The sequence below is a fragment of the Ambystoma mexicanum genome, chromosome 6p (genome assembly GCF_040938575.1).
Source record: "Ambystoma mexicanum isolate Mex_15411 chromosome 6p, UKY_AmexF1_1, whole genome shotgun sequence".
Taxonomy (NCBI): Eukaryota; Metazoa; Chordata; class Amphibia; order Caudata; family Ambystomatidae; genus Ambystoma; species Ambystoma mexicanum.
Genome location: NC_090935.1, coordinates 1,148,970,926 through 1,148,998,611, shown reverse-complemented (window position 1 = coordinate 1,148,998,611; position 27,686 = coordinate 1,148,970,926). Strand labels below are relative to the sequence as shown.

Below are 27,686 nucleotides of genomic sequence, written 5' to 3'. Positions count from 1 at the left end.
ATAAAATAAGGATATACAGATCTGTAACATATCCACTTATCAATTAAAAAACAAACCACATCAATCATACCAAGAACACCCACCTATCAGTAAAACGAGAAAGAATATACCAACCCAGTATGACAACCTGATACATAAAGTAAACTGCAGGGATTATGAGACATGCTACTCACTAACGAAAACCTCAAATTTCAGCATACTTAATTCACACAAAACCCCACACAACCACCCTTCTCACAGCAAACCGCACAGACTTCACCACACCGCAACAACAAACAACACATAGATCGCAACAACAGCATGCGAAGACCCGCTTCAATCCTATATGCACACCCAAGCTCAGCGCACAGTGAAAACCGAACTGAAGCTGTCAACAGTACACCACCTCTCACTTTCCTACGCACCCCACCTTTTGTTTACAGATTCGCCTGAGCGCCTGCAGACCAACTCCGTTGGTGACGGTGCGCTGTAGAAATACCTTTAACATTAACATCAACAAATAGCTCATCACATTTGAGAATCACACATCCCTACATTGACAACCATATCCCCTCTCACTGATCCCAATTGTTTTTCCTCTCTATTTTTGTTTATTCTATTGTCTAGATTCTCTTTCCTATCACTTCCTACTGAAACCTCCCAGTCCATTCCACAGACTAAGGTCTGGCGACACGCTGGCAGGGTCACAATATACCACCTTGTGGAGAAGGCCATTCTCGGTAAGACCACTACGGTGATGATGGGCACGGTATTAATAATGGATAACATAAGAGTCGCCACACCCGTGACCTCAGTTCCTGTCACGCTCACCTGGTCTCTGCAGGGCGTGCTCGTGTGCGTAGGGTGTTGTCTGTCCTGATGCTGCTCTGCTTGGCTGGTGATGCTAGCTTGCATCTCCCCTTAGTCCTTGCTTCAGGAGATGTTAGCCTGCAAGTCGAAACAAGATATTAGCTACCGAAGGGAGCTGGTCAGTGGTTTCACCTCCTTACGGTCTATGCTTCACTTCTTCTGGCTCACCTCTGTTTTTTAATGGCCGAGCTCTCCGTCCTGCACACTCTGGCAGGGGCACGGTTCACAGTCTTTCCTGGATCGAGTTATGTCACTGATCCGAAGGAAGTTGCTGAAGTAGAAGGCCCGGGAGTAAGCAGGTAAGTCTCTATTCCAATAACTGCTTGGAATGACTGCCTTTAAGTCTTTCTGTTCAAGATAACTAATGTCTGTTATTGTCTTACAGGTGCGGCGTTAAGCGACCTTCGGATGATGGATGACCCTCCTGACAATGATGCTCAGGATTCCTGCCGGTAAGTATTGCGCTGTGCTGGGCGCGCAAATGTTCGCCTCTGTAGCCTTCCTTTGCTACATGCGACTAACCTGTTTGCCTTTTTCCGTTCAGCAGGTACGGCGCAAGTCCAGGAAGAAGAATAGAAGATCCGTGTAGCGGGCCGATCAGGTGAGTAGCTACCCGAGAGGCTGCTTTTCGTTCTGTTCTGCAGATGCGGCGGTCCGTGGGAAAGCAGGAGATGAGATCTGGATGCACTGCAGGTAAGGCCTTCGATGCTTAAATAACTCCTGTTATTCTCTGTTCGCAGGTGCCGATGGACGGAAGACTTTGGACAGGCATGGCAGAAGGAAGCAAGAACTTATCTGACACAGTGAGCGTTACGCTGCAGGAATGCAGAATAACACGAAGCGTGTTCAGATTGTTGGGTGCGGTTTAAATAGCCTTGCAAGTAGTTCCAAGAAAATAGTCCTCTTCTCCGTATCCCTTCTCTCAGGTAAAGTAGGTCCAGGCCACACCCTGATCCGAATGGCTCAGCCTCTCAGAGCCAAGTTAATGGACCATGTAATTAACACCTCCATGAGCCTGGCGCCAGGACGGAGTCCAGGTGAGCATGGCTAGGACCTGATAAGGCCCCAAGGGGGCCAAAGTCCGGGATGGCCCCACCAGTTTCAGGGTTTTGGGTGCCTGCACCATGACAGTTCCACCCTTTTCCCTAGCACTTAGCCATTGGGAGACAGCCAAACAGAAATTGTGTACAAGCTATCTGCCAGAGGGGAAAGATAAGAAAGTGGGGTGGAATCCATTGGATGAGCATCCATCAGAAAGAAGATTACAGAGCGGTAACTAATGTGTTCTTCTAATGGATTCCTTTCTTCCCCTTGCTCGGGAGTACAATTCCGCAAAATTCTGTCCATCGCCCCTTTCAGAGGGAAATGTCATGATGCCTGCTCCCGGAGAACCAGTCCAGGACCAGCGTCCCCGGAAGCAGACATCATTTTCCCGGGGAAAAGGCCAGCAACCCCTAGTAGGGGCCCTTTGGACACTGTCCTGGCGCCTTTGGCGCCAGGCTCATAAAGGGAGTGTTTATGTGAACTTACCTGATGCAGACCGTGCTGCCAGACCCAGACGTCTTTGAGGCCTGAAAGGGACTATTTTACCTGTGGGACTATTTTGCCACTCAGGCGTGGCCGGGGAAGAATACGTACCTGGAACTACTTTGGGGGCTATTTAAGCCACGCCCAGACAGCAGCTCACGCTTCGCGTTGTTCAGCACCTAGCAGCTGGACGTTCACCGTGTCTACTCCTGCATCCTGACTCCAGCTACGCCCGCCTCCATCCTGGAACACCTGAAAAGAAAGAAGAGAAGGGAAAAGGTGAACAGAAGAACATTACCTGCTTCTACCCGGAGTCCGGAGTCATCACGCCGGCGATCCTAAGGGAAGACATTTATTTTAAAGACGCATCGCGTTGCTCGCTGCAGCGCCGCGTTCCACTCACCTGTTCACGAGGCATCTCCGTGCTCCTTAGCGACCATCTGCACCATCCGCCGCATACCTGCGCCTAAGGGGGAAGAGAAGAACAAAAGGTGAGCAAAAGGAACATATTGAGGAAAGCCAGATTTTCGCCATAAGACTTACCTGATTATTGTTGGGAGAATCTTTCCTCATCTCGGGTCGGCGCCGCTTCTTCGGCAGTACCGTACCCCGGCCCCTATGGGGAAAAAAGACACACGCATTAGTGGGTGAATATAAGGACATTAAAGGAACCACCCATCATAAACTCACCTGAGTTTACCTTTGGCAAATTGTTTCCACTATGCAAAATCTTCACTCAGCACCTGTGATAAAAGGGATAAGAGACAGACTACTGAATATAAAGGCAAATAGAAAAGGAGGCCAACTCTTGAACTTTTACAACAGTATACTTACGGCACCTTGCCAGGAAAGTCAAGTAAGCTTGGATCCTCACCAATCCGAACACCAGTGAAGTAACTGGATATAATCGCACCCCTGCACCAGAAGCAGGATGGAGAGCTCGTCCTTTCAAACCTTAAGTTGAGAGTCAACGGGGAATTCCGGAGGTGGTCTGAGGAGAGTGAAAGAGGGAAGTGGGAGGCCGACGCGCTACTCCGCAGGTAGTTAATCCCCTTTCTCCATCTGCAGAAGGATTCTCCTGCGAGTCAGACAAGCGATATTTGGGGGTCCTGTCCAGTCGGTCTTCCGAGTTCTGCGCATCACCTTAGAAGAGGCCGCAACAGTCCAGACCTGGTCAGCGTCTCCGTGGGAGTCAGGTGAGTGTTACAGAATGCGAAGCCTTCCTACAATTTCCCACCCAGGCGCTATGGAGACTTCCGAGACTGATCAGTTGGCCCACCTATTGGGGGATAATTACGGGCCGAAGTGCATTCCGCTCATCAGGAGACTAACGCTCTCAGGAGAGAACTAATTGTATCTAAGGAACGAACTGATGACCTTGCCAGGCAGCTATTGCAAGGTCAGGCTGGACAAACTCCCCTACCAGGTTCAGGGGGTATTCCCGCCCCAGTGGTTTCAAGTAACCCAGTGCAAATGTATCTACCTGGAAATATGCCGTTGGCCGCAACTGAACGTTTTGCCGGGGACCTAAAAGATTTGCCGTATTCATGAATCAATGCCGATTGCACTTCCTCTGCAGACCTGGGGCCTTTCCTAACGACCAAACCAAGGTAGCTTTTGTATTATCATATCTCAGCGGCAGTGCTGCCGATTGGTCAGTTCCACTGGTTACTCAAGATGAGCCAATACTCCGGGATTTTCAAGGCTTTCAGACACGCATGGAAAGATTATTTGCTCAGCACTCTCAGGGACAGGCCCTGGACAACGAACTTCTGTCCCTACGACAGGGTAACCAGGATCTCTTAGCCTATATCGCAACCTTCAATAGGTTGGTTGTGGAGACTGGGTGGCCAGAGGATAAAAGAATCACGTTATTTCATCGAGGTCTACGTGGAGAACTTAAGGATGTCCTGGCCCAAGTTGTAAATCCGCCCCAAGACTGCATGGAATATATAGACTTAGTGGTCCGATTAGATCACAGGCTTCAAAACAGAAAGGCAGATCGGTCCAAGTTTGAGACACAGGTGTTGGTCAAGACTCACGTTAACCCCAAGGGTGCCGATGTTTCAGAACCTATGCAAATTGGAGGGGTTAAAGGACCTTTAACTCAAAAAGAACGTGAAAGAAGACGGCAGATGCGATTATGTCTTTATTGTGGGGCTTCTGGACACTTTTTACGAGATTGCCCAGTAAAACTGCCCAAGAAGGCGGTAGGAGCCGCGGATAAGAACCATATGGAACCTGATTCGGGAAACGACCATGCCCGACAAGCGTAGGGGTCCGCTTGCCGAGCCTGAAAACTAACTCTCAGACCTCGCACTTCATCATGCCAATGGTCCTCGTAGATCCGGAACAGCCTGGGCGGTTGCATGCAATAAAGGCATACATCGATAGTGGGGCTATAGGAAACTATGTGGATCGTGAATTGGCTTCCAGGATCAACCTCCCTCTTCGTCCTAAAACCAGTAAAGAGGTCATCACCACAGTAGATGGAACCGAAATCGCCTCTAGGCCGGTAACACATTCCACTGCAGAGGTGACACTAGTGGGTCAGGACGGGCATCGGGAGGCTGCTGTGTTTGACCTAATCAAGGCTCCACAGTTTCAGGTAATTCTAGGAATTCCTTGGTTAAAAACACATAATCCTCGAATTGACTGGCGAGCGAAGAGGATAGCCTTTCCGGATTGTGCACAAACCTGTTATCCAGGAAATCCAAATATAGGCCTGGCTACAGTAACCCCTGCCACTTTGCAAATACCGCCGGATTACCAAGAATTTCAAGACGTCTTCCAAAAGGAACAGGCCAACACGTTACCCCCTCACAGGTCGTACGATTGCCGAATCGATCTGATGCCCGGTGCACAACCCCCTTGTAGCAGGATTTATGCTCTTACTGAACCCGAGAATCTTCATTTGCGACAATATTTAGATCAGTACCTAGCCAATGGTTTCATTCGCCCGTCAAAGTCTCCTGCATCCTCGGCTTTGTTCTTCGTGCCAAAAAAAGAAGGCGACCTCAGAACTTGTATCGACTACCGCGCATTGAACCAGATAACTGTTAAAAACCGTTACCCTTTGCCTCTGATCCCTGAACTTCTTGACCAGGTGAAGGATGCCTGCATATACACCAAGTTAGATCTCCGGGGGGCTTACCATCTGGTGCGAGTAAAGGAAGGCGACGAATGGAAAACTGCCTTGCGCACCAAATATGGACTATTCGAGTACCAGGTGATGCCTTTCGGATTGTGCAACGCACCTGCTGCCTTCCAAAACTTCATGAACGATGTCCTTCGGGAACTCATCGATGTTTGTGTTGTCGTATATATCGATGACATTCTTGTGTACTCCTCTTCGGAATCTGATCACAAAAAGCACGTCAGGGCAGTTCTTGAGAAATTGCGCCAACACAAACTGTTTGCAAAACTTGAAAAGTGTGTTTTCCATACCACAGAAGTCGAGTTTCTTGGTTTCATCCTGACACCTAAAGGAGTCCGAATGGACTCGCGAAAAGTGGATACCATCCTCAAATGGCCATCGCCTAGCTCTGTGAAAGGCGTTCAAAGCATGCTTGGCTTTGCCAATTTCTATCGCAGATTTATCCCGGAATTTTCACGTATTGTACAACCCATCACTGCACTCTTGAGGAAAAATAAACGCTTCGAATGGTCTGAGGAAGCCGAAGAGGCCTTTCAGGAATTAAAAGCTAAATTTACCTCCGCACCTGTATTCAAACACCCGCGTCCAGATCTCCCATACATAGTCGAAACCGACGCATCCAGCTTAGCCATGGGAGCTGTCCTGTCTCAAAGAGATCCCGAAACTAACCAACTGCACCCCGTAGCATTTTGGTCCAGAAAGTTCTCGGCACCTGAGGTCAATTATGCAATCACCGACAAAGAGTTATTAGCCATTAAGTCTGCTTTTAAGGCTTGGAGGCATTATCTTCTTGGCGCTAGACATACCATCATGGTGATCACTGACCACCGGAACTTACAATATTTGAAAACTGCCAAAGCTCAATCATCACGTCAGCTCCGATGGGCTTTGTTTTTTGCTGAATTCGATTTTGTAATTACCTACCGTCCTGGCAGCAAGAATGGCAAAGCGGACGCTCTATCCCGGATAGGAATGGGAGAAACAGATACAAACTCAGAACCTGTACCGATAATTCCCGAACAAAGAATTCTGGGCATGACCTCTTTACAAACACTGGAAGACATTCAAGCTAGAGTTAAACAACTCCTGGACCCTACAGCCTTGCAGGATTGGATTCAAAAGGGGTCTTACTTTACTGTCAATGATGGTCTACCTTACTTCCAAGGGCGCTTATTTCTACCACACAAAGAATTACAAGAACTGGTTATTTCTTGTTATCATGATACTCTAATAGAGGGGCACCCAGGTATTGCGAAGACGGAAGAAAAGGTTAAACGACAGTTCTGTTGGCCCTCTTGGCGAAAGGACATTAAATCCTTTGTGATGTCCTGTGGTGTTTGTGCCCAAAATAAAGGTAAAAAAAAAAGACCAGCCGGCCTTCTTCAACCCTTAGACATTCCACCGGCACCTTGGCACACCTTGTCACTGGATTTTATTACGGACCTGCCTCCTAGTTATGGATATAACACTATTCTTGTTATTGTGGATTTATTTTCCAAAATGGCCCACTTCATTCCATTAAAAGGTTTACCTTCAGCTTCTGTCCTAGCCAAGGAATTCATTGAAAATATCGTTCGTTTACATGGATTCCCGTCCATACTAGTCTCTGACCGGGGAAGCCAATTCATTTCCCATTTTTGGAGAAAGTGTTGTCAGCTGGCACAAATCGACGTAAGATTATCAACCAGCCACCACCCTCAGACCGATGGTCAAACAGAGAGGACTAACCAGACCCTTGAACAATATTTACGGTGTATGTTGCATCAATCTGAAAGTAATTAGAAGGATATTCTTTGGATTGCCGAATATGCATACAATAATTTGGTACATTCTGGAACTGGGCAAAGTCCTTTTTATACCTTATATGGGCATCACCCTCGAACCTCGGATCTTGACTCGCCTCAAAGCCTCGAAATGCCCGCAGTAGACCATCTGCATTCTACAATAACTCAAGCTTTCAAAGAAGCAACTACACATTTACAGCAAGCCAAGAGAAAATACAAGAAGAATGCTGATATCCATCGAAGTGAGGCACCTCTATACCAAATAGGAGACCAAGTATGGCTGGCTACCAGACACTTATCGCTCAAAGGACCTCAAACTTTTAACCCAAAATATTTGGGTCCTTACTCAATTACGGCCATAATCAACCCGGTGGCCGTCAAACTCGACCTACCAGCTAATATGCGGATTCACCCTGTTTTTCATGTATCACTTTTGAAACCAGTACAACCTGGAACCCGATTAATCAAGCCACCAGAACCTATCCAAATAAATGGAGAACCTGAATTCGAGGTGAAGAACATTTTAGATTCCAAGGTGTCAAAGTCAAAACTTTTCTATCTAATAGATTGGAAAGGATACAGGCCTCAGGAAAGGTCTTGGGAACCTAGTGACCATGTACATGCACCTCGGTTAATAAAAAAATTCCACCGGAATTTCCCAAACAAACCGAAACCCCCGGAGAGAACAATCTTGGGAGGGGCCTTGGGGGGGGAGTGCTGTCATGATGCCTGCTCCCGGAGAACCAGTCCAGGACCAGCGTCCCCGGAAGCGGACATCATGTTCCCGGGGAAAAGGCCATCAACCCCTAGTAGGGGCCCTTTGGACACTGTCCTGGCGCCTTTGGCGCCAGGCTCATTTTGGACCTCAGTCCTGGCGCCATGGGCGCCAGGCTCATAAAGGGAGTGTTTATGTGAACTTACCTGATGCAGACCGTGCTGCCAGATCCAGACCTCTTTGAGGCCTGAAAGGGACTATTTTACCTGTGGGACTATTTTGCCATTCGGGCGTGGCCGGGGAAGAATACGTACCTGGAACTACTTTGGGGGCTATTTAAGCCACGCCCAGACAGCAGCTCACGCTTCGCGTTGTTCTGCACCTAGCAGCTGGACGCTCACCATGTCTGCTCCTGCATCCTGACTCCAGCCACGCCCGCCTCCATCCTGGAACACCTGAAAAGAAAGAAGAGAAGGGAAAAGGTGAACAGAAGAACATTATCTGCTTCTACCCGGAGTCCGGAGTCATCACGCCGGCGATCCTAAGGGAAGACATTTATTTTAAAGACGCATCGCGTTGCTCGCTGCAGCGCCGCGTTCCACTCACCTGTTCACGAGGCATCTCCGTGCTCCTTAGCGACCATCTGCACCATCCGCCGCATACCTGCGCCTAAGGGGGAAGAGAAGAACAAAAGGTGAGCAAAAGGAACATATTAAGGAATGCCAGATTTTCGCCATAAGACTTACCTGATTATTGTTGGGAGAATCTTTCCTCATCTCGGGTCGGCGCCGCTTCTTCGGCAGTACCGTACCCCGGCCCATATGGGGGAAAAAAGACACACGCATTAGTGGGTGAATATAAGGACATTAAAGGAACCACCCATCATAAACTCACCTGAGTTTACCTTCGGCGAATTGTTTCCTCTACGCGAAATCTTCACTCAGCACCTGTGATAAAAGGGATAAGAGACGGACTACTGAATATAAAGGCAAATAGAAAAGGAGGCCAACTCTTGAACTTTTACAACAGTATACTTACGGCACCTTGCCAGGAAAGTCAAGTAAGCTTGGATCCTCACCAATCCGAACACCAGTGAAGTAACTGGATATAATCGCACCCCTGCACCAGAAGCAGGATGGAGAGCTCGTCCTTTCAAACCTTAAGGTGAGAGCTAACGGGGAATTTCGGAGGTGGTCTGAGGAGAGTGAAAGAGGGAAGTGGGAGGCCGACGCGCTACTCCGCAGGTAGTTAATCCCCTTTCTCCATCTGCAGAAGGATTCTCCTGCGAGTCAGACAAGCGAGATTTGGGGGTCCTGTCCAGTCGGTCTTCCGAGTTCTGCGCATCACCTTAGAAGAGGCCGCAGCAGTCCAGACCTGGTCAGCGTCTCCGTGGGTGTCAGGTGAGCGTTACAGGAAATCAGGAAGCGTCCGGACCAACACAGACGCAGCTTACCCCTCTCAAATATTTGGATGGGGAGTTCTCACAATTCACCACAGTGGATCTCAGGAGTTTGCTGTAATTTAGACTAGAGTTGGACTCTGGACGATAGGTCCACCAAACTCAACTGGACACTGCATATGCTTTATTCTGCCATAGTTTACATTGCTTGTATAGAAGCCTTTGTTTTGATTTGCATCAGTCCTTTAGGTATTCCTCCAACCTTTACCCTGAAGCTGGGGATTAGGGGGGCAGGGGGATGAGGCGAGGAATGCAACCCTATGCTTGAATACCCTCGGGTCATATTCAGGGAGATGGACCAATCCCGTACTAGATATAGAATCCTACATGGACGAGGGGATGCAAACATTCAATTTGCCTTTGAAGAAACAGATCTTGTCAAAGAGGCTTTGCGGTTTCAACCCCACCATTTGTATTCCCCTTCCTTTCATTTGAAAGCACATAATAAAACGTTTGGGATTTCGTACAGGGTGACCGAGAGTTTAGTTCTGCTCTCATAATGGCAGCTAGCAAAGAGAATTTGATGAACTTTTCTAGGCCTCTGTAGATAGGTAGGAAATATGCAGTAATCTTTCTAGCAGCTACATCCACATCCCTGGAGCAGAGCGAACAAGAAACAGACATGTCCGTTTGCCCATATTGATGTTGCCTGAAAATCCAAATGACGTTGAAGAATGAAATCCAGAAGAAATTTGGTTAGGTTCAGGTAGATTTTCTGGTTGCAGCCAAGCAAAAGAACATTTCTGTGTAGTTGTCATAAATGTAGTTCTGATACACTTTATTTCCAATAGGACTAACGCATTGTACATTGTTGCCCGATTAAGAGAAGGCAGATGAAGCATGGCTCTTCTAACTGATCAATGTAGCCAAGCCTACACGGGACTGAACAAGTGGATATATGGAAATACCAACAAGATCATCAGATAGGACCCTGTGTTTAAATTAATCATGTAGTAAAAGAGATTGACTTCTTTCAGAAATCAGTTACCACATTTACCCCATCAGATTGCAAAGAGATCCAGATACTCTCAAATGCAGTGATGGGTCGCCAGGATTGAATACCCTTGCCTCTAGGTAAGAATCATCATGCAGTCATGCCAGGGGTTCCTGCCCCCAACAGTGAAGACAGAGGCATAGCTGGTCTGACATGATGATCGCTAAATGCATGAAAAGGGTCAAAGTAGTAACCCGGAAGGCAGAATTCCAATGCAGTGACAAAATCAACAAAAATGAAAGGAAATGATGACCTATGCAAAGAATTTCCATCAAGGAGCAGTGGAGGAAAAAGACTGGTGGGGGTAAGTGGTCGATGTACACGGAGGAAGAGCCAAAAGGAACTTGTGTATGTTGATCTGCCTTTTCTTCTATATTTATTTTATGAACAAAGAATGTTCCAGTATACTGCCTTGTAGCTCAAATATTGCATGAGTACTTAGGAAGGGGGAAGGAACAGAACAGAACAGCACAGCACATAGTACAAGGTTTGAGCGAGTAGCAAGGCTGAGGGTAATGCGAGAATCCTGAGGGCATCTTCACATCTACTGCCATAGGATCCCCTTCTCAGGAGGCCAGGGAAAGGCTATTGCTCTTGGATCCCGATGTTGGGGGTGGAGAAGCGAGGCAGGATCACCAGGGTGGAGGGTCCTTGGGGAGTGGGGAAGAGGACAGCCCTGAGGGAGATGCAGTACTTCCCCTTTCCATTCCCTAATGATCCTATAGTCCCAGAAGATTTTGTTGGATGTTGTTATGCCATTTCTTTTGGTCAAGATAGTGTCAATAAGAATGATAAACCTGAGAGATGCAGAAAGAGAGTGAGGAAAAGAAAGGCACACACAGGCGAGACCCGGTATCCCCCCTTTGCCTAATAATGACAAACCTAACTCTCCCCCTACCTTCATGGGCTACTGCAAGACTGTTCCCCTCATTTGATAGTTAAAAGTACTGGGACGAGGAAGAGGAAACAGAGTAGTAAATACTATACCTTCCTTTTACCACTCTGGTACTGGGATGAAGAGGAAGTCTACAGAGAGTCAGGCATGTCCCTTTAATCATGGCCAGGTAAACCTAAGTAAAGACACACAACTGCAACCTGTTAACTGGTTGCAGATGTATACAATGAGGGTCAGAAAACCAGTAAGGGACACAATAGGGAGGCTGCATGGGGGAGACCAGCAGAGGACCCCTTCATGCATGCGGGCAGCTGTGGTAGGACCAGAGCAGGATTTAGGTCACCGGCAGAGACCCCAGCAACATGTGTGGCCCAGGATGAAGGGGTCATTTTGTGGCACAGGTGTGGAAGCCTCCAACTCAGTGCGCAAGCAGCAATTGCTACGGGTGAAGCAGGAGAGAGAGAGGGGATGCCATCCGCGTCCGAATAGAGGGCCTCCGATTGCCGTTGTGCAGGGAAGACTGCCTGGCAGGCGAGAAGGACTCGCAACAGGAGGTTGCCGGCATGCAGAGAAGACTTCCCAGCAGGCGGGCAGGGTTCGCACAACAAAGCCTGCCAGCCTCGTGGACAGAGAGAAGCTATGAGGGGCCGTCAGAGGGAGCTGCAATCAGCTGGTGAGTGTCAGAGAGAACACTTGGGCACCAGGGCGCTCCGATCAGACCGGAATTTGTCAGAGTCTTTGAAACAACTATAATATATGCCTATTGAATACCGAACTGAGCAGAAACCTGAACCTACATATAACGAATGCATTATAAATACTGAACTGCAAGAAAACGTACTATTGAGCATAACAAATGCATCGTAATTACCCAACTGAATGGAAACTTCAAATTAAACCTAATTAATGCATTTTTAACTCCGAACTGAATGAAAAGGTGAAATTAACCATAACAGAAATATATTGAATACCAAACTTAATGAAACCCTTAAGTTAGATATATTAATCATTTAGTTCACTTAAAAACGGAGTGAATGCAATCCTGAAAGGCCACAGGCTGGCAAGAGGTGTGTAAAATAAGGTGGCAGAATACAGAGTTTGACTAGGCGAAGCCAAAGAAGTGTCAACTTGCACATAAAGTCAAGAGGCCAACAAAGTGGAATTAAGTTAAAGTGACTTGGTATACAGGGGCAGGAGCTGTAGAACCTGTGTGACCCAGAACCTATGGATCCTGGTTGCGCGACCTGTGATGGGTGGACTGTGTGGTCTGACAACTGCGCCTAGACCAGTGAGCCCTGAATGAGCTGTGAAATAAACCAAGGAGAAACATTGAGAATGAACTGGTAAAGCAAACCAGAAGGAGGATCAAGTTGACCTCGAGTTTTGTTGCACTTTTGAAAAGAATGGAATCAACTTGGTGGAGTTGAAGTCTTGGGGAAGGGCACCCTGAGACTTGAGGAACTGTATGTGTTGTCTAGAGGGCGAAGCCTCAAGACCGCTTTATTTTGTGAACTGTGTTACTTGGAACTTGGGGAAGGGAACCCAAACAATTATTTGGAACTGTGTTGTTTTGAACGTGAGAAAGGTAATCTTGAGACTTTTTATGGAACCTTCTTGCATTTGGGGAAGGGAAGCTGAAAGAAAGCTGAAAGCTGGAAGAAGCTCAGACTTTGAGTTAAGCACTGTTTATTTTGTTAGTAATATCATTACACATTGGTTAACTTTAGTTGTGAGGGCAGGAATAGGTGTTGGACACAGACTGACCTTTAAGTTGAACTCTTTGACTTGGACTTTGTTCAGGTAGGGAAATCCCACCTAAGTATAGAGCAAGTTAGGCCTTCAACCATTCTTACATTTAAGTTAATAAATATCTTTTGTTTGAACTTTAAGTCTGTTGTCTGTGTCTTGCTTCATGATGCCTTGACAGTCACAAAAAAGCAAAACATTTCCTAGCCACCTGCAAATTAAATGGCAATGGCAAAAATGTAACTATCTGTATGAAATTTGAACCACCAAGTATGAATTCAAAGGAGGATCCTACCTTGAGTCGAATAACCTCCATTACATTGCCCGTCCGATCTTTCACATTCTTTTCCCAAAGAAGAGTCTGATAAGAAAACAGGATGCTGTGATGTTAATGAATGAAGCGTGAACACATTTTCTCTGATTCAGTGCTTATATACAAACAAGAGAAGAACAACACCATTGAGGTAACCTTCAGCTCAGCTATTGAATGTCTTGTAGAAAGAGGACCATATACTTGATAAAAACGTGGGTGAGCTCAAGTATGTGCAATGTGGTTCTATGTAGAAGTATACTTTTAGAAAACATACAATAACAATGTACAGTGTAAATGCTGATCTAGAATGCAACTGAAATGTAAACCTCCTATATCTAAAATAGTAGGCTCATATTTAGACATACTTATTTTAACCCATCCTCCTTTATACCTACTCTTTAAACACATCAATGCCTAGTCTATATAACAGGGGTTACCCTTACCCCATACTCTATACTCTATGCAATTTTACCACTGTGCTAACCACATACAATGCTGTTTTAGCTAACAGACTGAGCGCTACATTTCAACCTTCAAACTATTATCTGTAAATACTAATTAAAACAAGCATATTTGATGCCCATTAATTTACATTTGCATTTTGTTCTCAACATTTTGACTGGTCAATACGACAATGCATTACTTACCGTAAAAGCATTTCTGATGGTTGTATCTGCTTAGATTCACATGCTGTGCATAGGTCCGACATCCAGTGGTCACTGCGGAGTATTGCATTTTGTTTTTCGTAGTCGAAAAGGGGACGTCGACAAGGCGTGTCTGTAACACTATCCCTATAGTGACGTGCGTTGTACCCACAATCCCTCGCGCGTCGAGGTCCCTCTGTTTGTATTTTTCTGCCCTGAGGGAGCCTTCTAGACGTGAGTGAGTACAGAAAAGAGAGAAATATAGTAGAGGATGTCTATGTTCCTTCCATCCGAGCGAGGAGGAAGGGCGGGCGCATGTGAATCTAAGCAGATACAACCATCAGAAATGCTTTTACGGTAAGTAATGCATTGTCTTCTGATGTTTGTTAATCTGCTTAGAATCACATGCTGTGCATAGACTAGCGAGCAGTACCCGGAGTTGGCGGTGGGTTATGAGAAGGAACAGTAGAGAAAAGATGTCTTAATACTGCCTGCCCCACCTGGGAGTCAGATCTAGAGTGTGCATCTAGACAGTAGTGTTTTGTAAAGGTGTGCACAGAACTCCAGGTAGCCGCTTTGCAGATGGACTCAAGGGGAACATTTGCAATGAATGCTATGGAAGCCCCAGTGCCTCGAGTGGAATGTGCTCTTGGCTTGAAGGGTAGTTCTCTCTTAGCAAGAGTGTAACAGAGAGTGATGCATTGTACAATCCATCTAGATATAGTGGACTTAGAGACAGCATCTCCTTCTCTTCCTGCTGCCACCGAGACAAAGAACTGATTAGTCTTTCTCAGTGATCTGGTTCTTTCCATGTAGAACATGACAGCTCTGCGTACATCTAGTGTATGCAGACTTTTTTCTCACAAGCTGGAAGGGTTTTGAAAGAACGTTGGTAGTTCTATAGATTGGTTTACATGAAATTTGGAGATGAATTTTGGTGCAAACCTTGGGTGTGTGCGGAGAACCACCTTATCCTTGTGAACTGATACGAAGGGGTCTAGTACAGAAAGAGCCTGTAGTTCACTTACTCTCCTAATGGAGGTGATAGCTATTAGGAAAGCAGTCTTAAGAGTGAGGTATTTAAGAGTTGCCTTGTGCATGGGTTCGAAAGGAGTGCCCATGAGTCTAGAAAGTACCACGTTTAAGTCCCATCCGGGAGCTGGGTTAGCGATCGGGGGGTGTATTCTCTTTACCCCTTCCATAAAGGCCTTGATAACTGGTATCTTCCACCACGACACTTTAAGTTGGGAAGTGGTGTATGCAGAAAGTGCCGCTAGGTGGACTTTAATGGAATTAAACACTAGACCTGAATCCAGTAAATGGGTCAAGTACAGAATAATGTTAGTGGCAGAGCAGTCCACCGGGTTGATGTTCTTACTTCTACACCAGATGACAAATCTTTTCCACTTGCTAGAATAGCAGTGGCGAGTATTAGGTTTTCTGGCTTCCCTGAGGATGTCCATACATCTCTGAGGGAGATGTAAATGTCCAAATTCTATGATCTCAGGAGCCAGGCTGCTAAGTTCATGGTCTGAGGGCATGGATGCAGTGTCCTGCCCTTGTCTTGTGACAGCATGTTGTACGGGCAGGGAAGTTTCATTGGGGGAGATAGGGACATCTCCATCAAGTGAGCGAACCATGGCTGCCGGGCCCACATTGGGGCTACTAGTATCATGGTAACCTGCTCCTGGTGCATCTTGTGCACCACTTTGTTGAGGAGGGGAGTCGGGGGAAAGGCGTAAACAAATTTCCCTGACCATTGAATCAACAGACCGTTCCCCTTGGACTGGTTCTGGGGGTACCTGGAGGCGTAACTTTGGCATTGTGAGTTCTCCAGGGTTGCGAACAGGTCTATTTCCGGGAAACCCCATTGCGTGAAGACGTCTAAGACGATGTCTTCGTGTAATTGCCATTCGTACTCTTTGGGTAGGGGGAAGTCTCTGCTGAGTTTGTCTGCTAGCAGATTGAGTTCCCCTGGTACATGTTGTGATAGTAGGAACATGTTGTGTTTGAGAGCCCACTTCCATATATTCTGGGACAGCTTGGACAGTCCTGGAGAGTGAGTGCCCCCTTGTTTGTTGAGATAGTGCATGGCTGTGGTGCTGTATGTGAGGACCATCACTGTCTTTCCTTGTAAGTGTTCCTGAAAGGCTTTCAGTGCTTTGAACACTGCTAATAGTTCCAGCAGGTTTATATGCTTGGATGCTAAGCTCGGAGTCCACACTCCGTGAGCAGTCTGATGGGATAGGTGAGCCCCCCATCCTGTAAGGGATGCGTCTGTGGTTAGAGTGGCTTCCACTGCGGGTGTGGCAAAGGTTTTCCCTAATAACAGGTTTTCCTTTGTCCACCACCGTAGCGAGAGAACCAAGGCCTGCGAGACCACCACCAGATCGTCCCATTGTCCGCTGGCCTGACACCACTGGCTGTAGAGCCACTCTTGCATTGGGCGCATGCGCAGGCGCGCGTGAGGTACCAAATAAATACATGACGCCATCATCCCTAGCAAGCGCATTGCTTTGCGTACCGTCACCTCTCGACCTGCCACATATTGGGGGATCTGAAACAGCATGTTTTGGACCCTCTCGTTGGAGGGGAAGACGAGGCCGTCCTTTGTTCGAATTAGAGCCCCTAGGAATTGTTTGATTTGGCTGGGGTCTAAGCTGGACCTCTTTTCGTTGATGGAGAAGCCCAGTTGGGACAAAAGGTCTACGGTACTTTGGGTATTGGAGAAGCATGTTTCGTAAGAATCCCCTGTTATGAGCCAGTCGTCGAGGTACGGGTAAATTGGGATGGATAATCTGCGCAGGTGGGCCGCTGCCACTGCCAGTACCTTCGTAAATACCCTTGGTGCAGATGCTATCCCGAAGGGTAGTACTCTGAACTGATAGTGTTTGTTCTCTATCTTGAACCTGAGGTATTTTCTGTGCGCTGGCAACATTAAAATATGAAAGTATGCATCTTTCATGTCTAGTGTTGTCATGTAATCCCCCTGTGATAACAGTGGGATTACTTCCTGCAGGGTCACCATACGAAACTTTTGGGGTTTGACAAAGTTTCGCTGGGCGCAGATCTAATACAGGGCGCATGGTTAAGTCCTTTTTGGGTACAAGGAAGTACACTGAATAAATACCTTCTGTTACCTGAGATAGGGGAACAGCCTCTATAGCTTCTTTTTTCAGTAGCTCTTCTACTTCTTGAAGAAGAATGGTGAGGTGTTCCGGTGTCATGCGTCGGTTCCGTGGGGGTCTGTATTTCGGGGAACCGTTGAATTCGATGCAGTATCCGTGGGCTATGGTGGATAATACCCAGCGGTCTGACGTTATTCCCTCCCATGCTGAAAGGAACGATGTTAGCCGGCCCCCGACCGGTGATGCATGGGAGGGGACCCGAATCTTTGGGTCATTTGTTGGTATTGGGCATGGGGCCTTTTGGACTGGAGCCGCGCCCTCTTCCTTTGCCACGCCGTTGGCCTCTTTGACTGAACTGGGTGTTCTGGTTAGCGGGCCAGTTGGTAGCAGAGTAAAATTGTTGTTGGCTTTGCTGCTGGCGTTGGCCACGAAAGGAGCGTCTATTGCCATAGCTGCGTCTGTTAGGTGGCCTAGAAATTTGGTCAAGAGTCTTGATGGTATCAAACTCCTTCTTCGCATGTTCTAGTGCCTCATCAACTGCTTTCCCAAACAGATGTGTTTGCTCTATGGGCTTATTTATTAGGGAAGCCTGAGTTTCTGGCTTAAATCCCGAATTGTGCAGCCAGACATGGCGTTTGAGAAGTATTCCCTGAACCAGGGAGCGGCCAGCTGTCTCTGCGGCATCTAAGGAGTTCTTTACGATGCCCTGGTTTACAAGAGTTCCCTCTGATATAGTAGCCAACAGGCGTGAACGCAGGGGTTCTGGTGCGTCCTCTGCTTCGCTGCGCAGTTTGCTCCACTGTGCATCTGCGTAGCTAGCTAGTAGGGAATTGTTATTCGCGATCCTGGTTGAGAAGGCGGCGGAGGTCGTGATTCTCTTCCCAAGTGCATAGAGCTTCTTGCCCTCTTTGTCAGGTGGTGCCTCACTAGTAGATAGTGGTACCCCCGCTCTCTTTCTTGTGTTTGTCACTACCAGAGAGTCCGGAATAGAATGTCCCCTGATGTACAAAGGGTCAGAAGACGAAGGGCTGAAGAGCTTTTCTATCCGAGGGTTGACCCCTCTGACTAAGGCCGGATTGGAAAGGGAAGGAGTTATTCTTCTCTTTATAGAAGCCAGGAGCGGAATGGACTGGCTGACCGGGGCTTTTTCTTTAATAACTTTTTCTACAAAGTCTATGTCCGGAAGAGTCTCCCCTGTGTCTATTTCAAAATGCGCTGCTGCCTTGCGCAATAGTGCATTAAGTGAAGGCTGGTCATCTATGGGGGAGGTGTTCCCAATAGGTGAGTCCTTGGGAGGAGAAGGGTGAAAGACATCAGGGTCTGAGTGCACTGATGGGGATTGCCAAGGCTGCACTGATGGGGAGTGCCAGGGCTGTGAGGTAGCTGTATCTTCCTCAAAAGCTCCTGCGCTAGTGTAAGGGTCTTCCTCAAACCTCTCCTCCTCATGTTCTTCCTCTCCACCTAAACACTCCTCATCTTCCTGGAGGTATTGCTCCTCTTCAGTGAGGTCATATGCATCTGTAGAAGGGGAAACAGCCTAGGAATCTTGACCCTAGGGTCATCCTGGGTCCATTCTCTTGGTCTTTTGGGTGTGGGTGGGTTTTGGCTACCCAAAAACCTCTCCATCTTTTCCATACAAGAATGGAGTCTTTCCATGGTCTCATGGGGAACCCCTGAATAGTCTAGAGGGGGGAAATCAGTGTTATCACCTTCAAAATGCTTCGAACGCTCCCACAACGTCGACGAAAGGTTTCCGTCGCCCTCAGAAAAGCCCTCCGGTAGTTCAGAAGTGCCTTTAGATGAATGGGGCAGTTCCTGGCTACTCTTGTGCTTTTTCGGCGTTTCTATTTCCTTCGGTGCGGTATTCGACGTCTGTTTCGTCGTCCGCTTACGTTTGTCCTCGGAAACAATTCTCGCCAGACTCTCGACGACGAGTTCGTCAGTCGAGGGTTCTGGAGTCGGCGTTGCCTGCGTTGCGCGTTGTTTTTCGACGGCCGCTCTATGGAGCGTTACGTCGGATGTTTTTGAGGTAGCGCCCGTATTAGATGAAAGCCCAATCGCTGGTCGCGGCTACGTTTGCGGGTGGGGCTTGAGACCCTTGCGGTCTGAGGTCGACGCCGGAGTGCCCTGCGTCCCCTTCGGCGCTGGTGGATCCTTCGTCCTGGACGAAGAAGAGCCGTGGGTTGTGTGCTTAGGCCTATGGGGTCTGTGTGCGTCCTTGTCGCCGGGGTGTTCATCCCCATAAGCAGGGCGTGAGCCGAGCCCGTCGGGGCCGGGGACGGACGTCGAGGAGCGCGAGCGCTCCTTCTGGGGGTTAATGACTTCCGTAACGGACGTCGAGTTATCACCCTCCTCGTCACTTTCTGTAACAGCGGCGGCGGGTGAGGAAATTGACTTCGACATAGCGTAGTCCGCCCACCTCTTAACTTTCCGTTCTTTAAGAGTTCTTGGTTTCAAGAGCTTACAGGCCGCGCAGCTGTCCTCCTTATGATCGAGGGGCAAGCAACGATTACAGAGCTTGTGTTTGTCCTTCCAAGTGTATTTGCCCCTACAGCGTGGGCAAAACTTAAAAGGTGTCCTCTCCATAGCTGAGGCAATGAAAACTGGTGATAACAACCCCAAGGGAAAGATAGGGGAGAAAGAAAGACATTCTCGACGAGAAGGTAAAAGTTTGAAACCCCCACTCTCCCTACTGTATGTTGGCCGGCGAGGCCTGGCCACGTGTTCGGCAGCGCCGAAGGATCTCCTCCGTCTCTTCTCCTCCGTCGAAAACTTGCTCGGCGGAGAAACAGCTTCACAGCTAACGTCGAGGGGAGGGATCTTTAACAATGAGTGTATATTAAGGACCGAGGTCCGTAGTAATTGTTTAGCAATGTCTCTCTAGGAGCTCCGCGTAAGGCGACCATAAGCTGGGCGGAAAAAAACAATCTGAGGGACCTCGACGCGTGAGGGATTGTGGGTACAACGCACGTCACTATAGGGATAGTGTTACAGACACGCCTTGTCGACGTCCCCTTTTCGACTACGAAAAACAGAATGCAATACTCCGCAGTGACCACTGGATGTCGGACCTATGCACAGCATGTGATTCTAAGCAGATTAACAAACATCAGAAGTATTTATATCATTCTGCGAAGGGCATGAACAATGCCTTCTTGCTGCTATGAGCATACTTCGGTGTAGAGTTAGGTGCGCTACAACTCCTGTCTAAGAACAGGGGAAAAACTATCTACAAAACTTAAGTAGGAGTGCACCACATGCAGGAAAAAACACAAAATGTATTCGTACGTTACAGCCGGGAAGATGAACAGAACAAGCCAACTTCGACCTGCCCGTTGCGGGCTCAAATTTTTATATCCACAGAATAGGACATTAACATATTTCAATAAAAGTGTATCAAAAACATCAGCCTAACATTCTGATTAGCTGGTTGTCACAAGACACCTAAACTGTACATTGTCAAAAATCGATTGGCAGTTACCATTTTGCCAGAAAAAGAACCGCACCGACCCCACATGGTCAGAGCCCCCTTAGTCCGTCCAAAACATGGACCAATCCCATTGCGGGAAAACATTGTGATAAATGGATTTTAATCAGACCATGTCACCTCAGACAATTGGGGCTGCAATATCCCACTGAGAGAGACCAATAGGCAACAAACCAATATGGCACACACCTCCTCTATTCATTCCCCATTCCCACCATATGCACCGGTCCACTATGTAGCTCCCTATCTTGTTACATGTTTCCAGTCCTGGTACACTGCCTTCTAGTTCCCTCCCTGCAATGAACGGCCTTCTAGAATGAACCTGAGCAGTCCACTGCTGATCACCGCTCCTGGACCATCATTTCTCCATATTATTCAACACATTTATTATTGTGGCTGCCAGAGAACCCACAATGTGACCTTCACAAACATTATGTATTCTTTCTCAATCTGATGAGGCAGTGCTTGTTGTCTGACATTGTTTATTGATTTAACATCAAGCATGGCAATGGGATTTCCAGTGGTGGGAAGGACAAATTACTTACCGCTCAGCAATGGTTTTTCTGATGGATTTTCCTCCCACGGATTCCTCCTCTAAAATATTCTCCAGCACATCTGTCCTCTGAAAGGTTTTTAGCACCAGGAGTTGCACGTGGCTCTGCTTTGGAACTAATATGTGCCCCATGCCAGACATGATGTTGGGGCCAGTAGATATGTCTGCACATTACTAGGGCCCAGTTGAACAGCTCAAAGTCCATCATGCAACCACTCGACATCTAACTACATCCAGTACCATCCTTCATCAGTTTTAAAGGTTTTCATCACAATAAATCTCTGCTCTAATCCAAGCTGTGCTCCTGAGTCCTACACTCATGCTTACGAATAACTTATCAACAAATAACTCCTCACATTTGAGAATCATACATCCCTACTTTGACAACCATATTCCCTCCCACTGATCTCAATTGTTTTTCCTCTCTGTTTTTGTTCACTCCATTGTCTAGATTCTCTTTCCTATCACCTCCTTTCGAAACCTCCGAGTCCATTCCACAGACTAAGGTCTGGTGACACCCTGGCAGGGTTACAATATACCACCTTGTGGACAAAGCCATTATTGGTAAACCACTACAGTGGTGATGGGTGCGCTTTTAATATTGGATAACATAAGAGTCGCTGCACCCAGTGACCTCAGTTCCACTCTTTTCCCTAGCACTCAGCCACTGAGAGACTGCAAACAGATAAGATGTACAAGCTATCCGCCAGAGGGGGAAGTTAGGAAAGCGGGGCGGAATCCATGGGATGAGCATCTATCAGAAAGAACATTACAGAGAGGTAACTAATTTATTCTTCTAATGGACTCCTTTGTCCCCCGGTATCCTTATCTAGAATAGACTCCCATATCAGTATGTAGATCTGGAGGAGAAAAGAGAGCGGGATGACACCGCCTAGATCAGAGAACTCTGGAGGACAGCTCTACTGAAGCGGGTGTCCTACCATGACATGGAATTCAAGCAGTAATGTTTGGTATACATGCATAGTGGGGCCCATGTAGCCACTTGGCAAATGTCCAAAACAGGAACGCCACCTCTGCAGGGCATAGGTTGCAGCCAGACCTTTGGTTGAATGAGCCCTGAGATTCTTTTGTGCATTTTCCACAGCCAATATGCAGAGAATGATCCACCTTGACAGTAGGGGCACCAGCATAGCCCATGAAAAGCTGGTCTATCTTACTGATGTCCCTTGTCTGACTGAGAGCTGTAGTAGCACAGAGCCTGCTCCGGGTCCAGCCGATGGAATCACTTCTCTACCTTGGAAGGATGAGGTGCAGGACAAAACACAGGAAGACAGATCTTTTGAGAAAGATGGGAGCCTGAGACCACCTTTGGAAGGAAGGCCAGCTTCACTCTGAAAGTCACCTTATCTTTGAAAAAAAATAAAACAAGTACAGAGCTTCAACAGACAATGGGCCTCATTACAACTCAGGCGTTAAGGGTTAACGCCGTCGTTAACCCTTAACGCCTGATTCCAATTTTAACGGCTGCTTTTAGCAGCCGTTAAAATCCATGGCGCTAAACTGCCTTGGTGCTAATTACGGCACCGTAATTTACGGTGCCGTAATTAGCGCCTTCCCCACTCCCATTATGCCCTATGGGGCAAAAATGGGAATGGGGAAGGGTAAATGGGAAATGGGGATTTACCGCCCCACTCACCTTGGAATGGGGTGGTAAATCCGCCATCCACCATGTTACACCATGGTGGTAAAGTTGGTGTACTTACCGCCTGGGTCGTAATGACCCCAAATGTCTGGAGCTCACTCACCCATCTCACAGAAGTGATGGCAACCAGACAAATTACCTTAAGGGTTAATGAACATGAATGCAGGGGCTCCAAATGGAGCATCCATCAAGCAAGTGAACACTAAATTCAAGACCCAGGCAGGAACATCAAACTAGTGTGGGAGAAACTCGTTGCACAATCCCTCAGAAAATGTTTAAAAGTGGGGATCGCAAAGAAGGAGCCTTGCCTAAGGATCCCTTCCAAGACAGAGATGGGGGAGGGAACATCGTCAGGCAGTGGGCCAACTCAATTTATTGAGAACAAAAGCAGAAAGATCACTACTGTCTGTACGACAGCGGTTCTATGCCAGGCTAACAAGGGCGAAAGGCTTCTAACACGGCTTCTTAGAGGGGCATTCAGCAACAATAATATCGCAGCCATAATAGATGAGCAAGAGCTCCATCAGACTTGTACAGAAAAGATTCAGGAGTGCTTTGCCAACTTCTATAAGGACCTCTACATGTCCCAGAATCCACCGGATAGCACCCAGGTGAACATCCTGGAGAGGATCCACCTTCCCAAGGTAGGAGTGGAATTAAGTGACCAACTAGGGCAGGAGATTACAGAGAACGAGGTCCAGAGGAATATAAGGGACCTCCCCCCAAACAAAGCACCGGGACCAGATCATTACACAGCTAATTTCTAAAAAGCTTTTGCAGGATTGCTGGTCCCACAGTTGACCAGTTTACTCAATCGCTTCAGGGAGACAGGCAAGATCACAGCGTCAATGGAGGAGGCAAAAATCATCCTGATACCCAAGCCCAATAAAGACCAGAAGAAGTGCACATTATACAGGCCAAAAGCATTAATAAACGTGGATGCAAAAATGTATACAAAAGATATTGGCCAACAAACTAGGGGGAATATTGCAAACCTTCGACAACATAAGGAGGGTGGCAACCTGGTGGAAAAAGTGAATAAGTCCTCGACCCCCGCGTGACTACTGTCTCTCGATGCTGAAAAGGCCTTTGATCAAGTGGAATGGCCCTTTTTGTGCAGGGTCATAGAAAAGATGGGGCTGGGATGGAATTTTTTGAGAGTGGTTCAGGCAAATTATGTTTCCCCAATGGCACATCTCCGGATCAATGGTTCAATGTCCAAAGGTATTCAATTGAGTAGGGGGACAAACAGGGGTATCCTCTCCCCCCCTCCTGTACGCTATATATTTAGAACCACTGCTGGAATTAATTAGGGTGGCAAAAGGAGTCCATGGGATCCCATTCGGGGGTATACAACATAAACTAGCGGCCTTCGCAGATGACATGCTCTTGACATTAGCAACCCCAGGAGAATCTTTTTCGGGAAGTATGGACATTTTGTCGGGCTTTGGGGCAGCGTCAGGCCTTAAAATGTACTTAAATCAGAAATTCTAAACCTTACGGTCGAGGGAAGGGAGGTGGCAGGGTTGAAGGAATCATCACAATTTATATAGAACCCAAAAGGGATCAAATATTTAGGAAATAAAATAACCCCGACCTTTGCAGGATGGTACACGGCAAACTACCAACCTATGCTGTCAACATTCAAGGCAGATCTCTTAAAATGGAAGGTGCTTAAGATCTCCTGGATGCGGAGAATGGGGGCAGTGAAGATGGTACCGCTTCCTAAACTGCTTTACCTATTTCAGGCACTTCCAGTTACGGTCCCGAATAAATTATTTTGCGACCTCGGGAAAGCAACTGGCGAATTTACATGGGAAGACAAGGGTCAATCGAGCATTACTGTCATCCCCGAGAGGGGAAGGTGCATTTTAGGTTGTACTATGAGGCGTCCCAACTGCGTACCATAAGGAAATGGTATATGGGGAAAGAGGGACCCAGTGGGTCATAATGGGACATGCAGTGGTGAGGCAAGATCTGGAAGTAGTTCTGTGGCTGCATCAACAACACAGACCAAAACATATGTACCTGAGCTCTATCACTAGCCTGGTGGCGGAAACATGGGACAAATTGATATGGAAGTATGGGATCACAAAGTTTCCCTCCCCATTCACCCCAATATTCAACAACCCTGGCTTTACACCGGGCACAGAAGCAGGTGCGTTTGGGAAATGGTGGGAGTGGGATGTAGGAAAGTGAGCGATATGATCCAGGGAGCCACCATTAGGAACTTCACGGACTAAAAACAGTGCTTCGAGGTGGGAGAAATCGAAAGGCATAGGTACTTTCAGTTATTGGCTTCAGAACCCTACGGTCAAGGCAGCGGCATGCCGCGATCTGACGCCTTTCGCAAAATTCCTTGTGACACAGAATGGAACAAAGGGAATAATTTCCAAAATGTATAAACTCAAACTCTTGGACAAGGCAATCCCGGGCGGTATGGCCCCACATGGGACACTGGGAAGGAACGATGGGGAGGAAGCTCCCGAGGGAAGTATGGGAGAGATTATGGAAAAGAATTCCAAAAGTAGTTAAAGCAACCCAGCTGCAGGATGGTTGGTACAAGCCGTCATATAGGTGGCATTACACCCCAGCTCGCCTGCAGAAAATATATCTAGGGTCCACACGAGAATGCTGGAGGGCGTGCAGAGGGGAGGGCATGTGGTCACACATTTGGTGGAGATGCCCCAAACTCGAACTTTATTGGAGGGAGGTACAGGAAGCCCAGGCCAGGGCATTTGGGGATAAGGAGATTGTGCCACCAGAAATGGTCTTGTTGGGGCTGGGGATCGGAATGAGGAGGGAGATAGTTGGGGCCGCAGGAAGGCGAGAACGATGCTAACCCAGGCCGCCATGTTGCTAATCAGACAGAGGTGGAAGGGGGAGGCAATTCCCACGTAACAAGACTGGCTTTGGAAAGTGTGGGACTTTGTAGGGCTAGAATGGGCAACTTACGCTAGGTGCCCCCAGCGCCTGAAGTTGTTGGATTTAAGCTAATATGTTTAATTAATTCCTTGGTCCCTATCGGACTCATGAAACCCAAGCCCAAGAGTTGGGATAAGGTGGACGGGGGGGGATGGGGTGTTGTGTTAATGTTTGTTGCAAAATAATAAAAAGACATTTTAAAGCCAGAGATTGGGCCCAGGTATTCCTTTATAGGGCCAATTTGTAGTACCGTTTGGGCCAATAAAAGCTGAAAATACAAAACAGAGGAGGTATGAGAGGTGAAAAGGCCCAGATCGCTCCTCCGACACAAAGCAGAGAATGTAGGTCACATGGAGCAAAACTGGACTTAGCAGGTGGCCTCTGACTAAAAGAAGAACACCTGGGTTATCGTCTAACAAATCCTACTCCTTGTAGTTCTGCCTGTCAGCAGCGAAGCATGAAAGTTCAGGCTGCTGAGAATTGAGTGAAGAACCTGCCCTTCTAACTGGGGGAGCAGATCCACTCTCGACAGTAGGAGCCAGAGAGGGCAGATAGAAATGACCAAAGCTCTGGGAACCACGTTCTCTGGGCCTCTTCCGGAGCAAACAAAATAAACATAAACCTAAACAGTCACAACCTCCTGCGAACTAGCTGTTTGACAGGGATTGGCAGTAATGCATAGAGGAGATTGAAATTCCACTCAACCGCGAATGCATCCCCCAGTGCTCCATGCCAAGGAAATTCCCTGGAGCAGAACTTGTATTTCTTGTGGACATTCGAGGTTAAGAGGTTCACATGAGGAGTCGCCTGCAAGGGAACATCTCCTTCAGGACTTCCTTCACTTGAGGGAGTGTCATGAGTACTGGCCCAAAAACACAGACACCATACCATCAAGTGATGGGGGAGAATGGGACATGGGACAGATATACACAGGAGGCCCGGCTGGACTCAGTCCTGGCCCTTTGGCGACAGGCTTATGTAAAGAGATAGCAGGAACACTTTATTTTGGTACAAGAGTGCTTCATTCACAAGAACTTGTCCACATGCTTTTATTCAAGAACACTTTTCATGAACATACCATTGGGCGTGGTTCTCCAGGCTCAGGCTGCACGTGCAGATTCCAGGAGGGGCAAAGTGTGGCAAGCAGAACAGAACTCATGGGTGTGGCCTCAGGAGCACAGCTATATAAGCTGTTCCATCCCCAACGCCAGCACTTCGCGTTACTTTGCATCCTCATGCAACGTGATGCTCACCGCCACTTGGACCAGTTTACTCACCTTCTGGAAACCAGCGTTGACCGTCTCATCGCATCTGCATACTCGCCTTCTGGGAACCAGCGCTCACCATCTCATTGCATCAGCATACTCACCTTCAGGAAACCAGCGACCGTGATTCCGGCGCCGCGCTCATCATCCAACATTGTGACCATCATCCACGGAGTCGGGTCCTATAAAGAAGCAGAAAGACAAGGTTAGACAGTTAAAACACAGCAGCCTGGGGTCGCACCGAACTGGAACTACGTGCGCATCCTCGGAGACCACTCACCTGTTGCCGGGCCATCGTGGGCTCACTCTCTGTTCACTCCGGCTGCCATTTTCAGCTCCGCAACTGCTGTAGGGCCGCAACATCATCTACACGGGGAGAGAGCAAAAGAAAGACATTAAAGAAAGAGTGGACAACAATGAAAGTGAAAGTGGAAAGAATGGACGAAACTGAAGTGGGAGAATGGAAAACCAGGCTCCCGTCCTTCACCTCTCGCGCTTGGCCTAGAGGGTCACGACCCAAACACCCGCCACGAGAAGAGTTTGCCCATTTACCAGACGACCAGATACCCTGGTACAGGAACA

At 47.7% G+C, this 27,686-nt stretch overlaps 1 protein-coding gene across 4 annotated transcripts in view; it reads right to left on the bottom strand.

Annotated features, from left to right (window-relative positions):
* LOC138510246 (zinc-regulated GTPase metalloprotein activator 1A-like) overlaps nucleotides 1–27,686 on the bottom strand; it is a 1,057,423-nt gene that overhangs the window by 48,678 nt on the left and 981,059 nt on the right. For all 4 annotated transcript variants that reach the window (XM_069625760.1, XM_069625761.1, XM_069625762.1 and 1 more), the window contains one exon: nucleotides 13,422–13,487. In XM_069625760.1, the coding sequence (XP_069481861.1) occupies nucleotides 13,422–13,487 (66 nt within the window). The remainder of the gene's footprint in view (nucleotides 1–13,421; nucleotides 13,488–27,686) is intronic.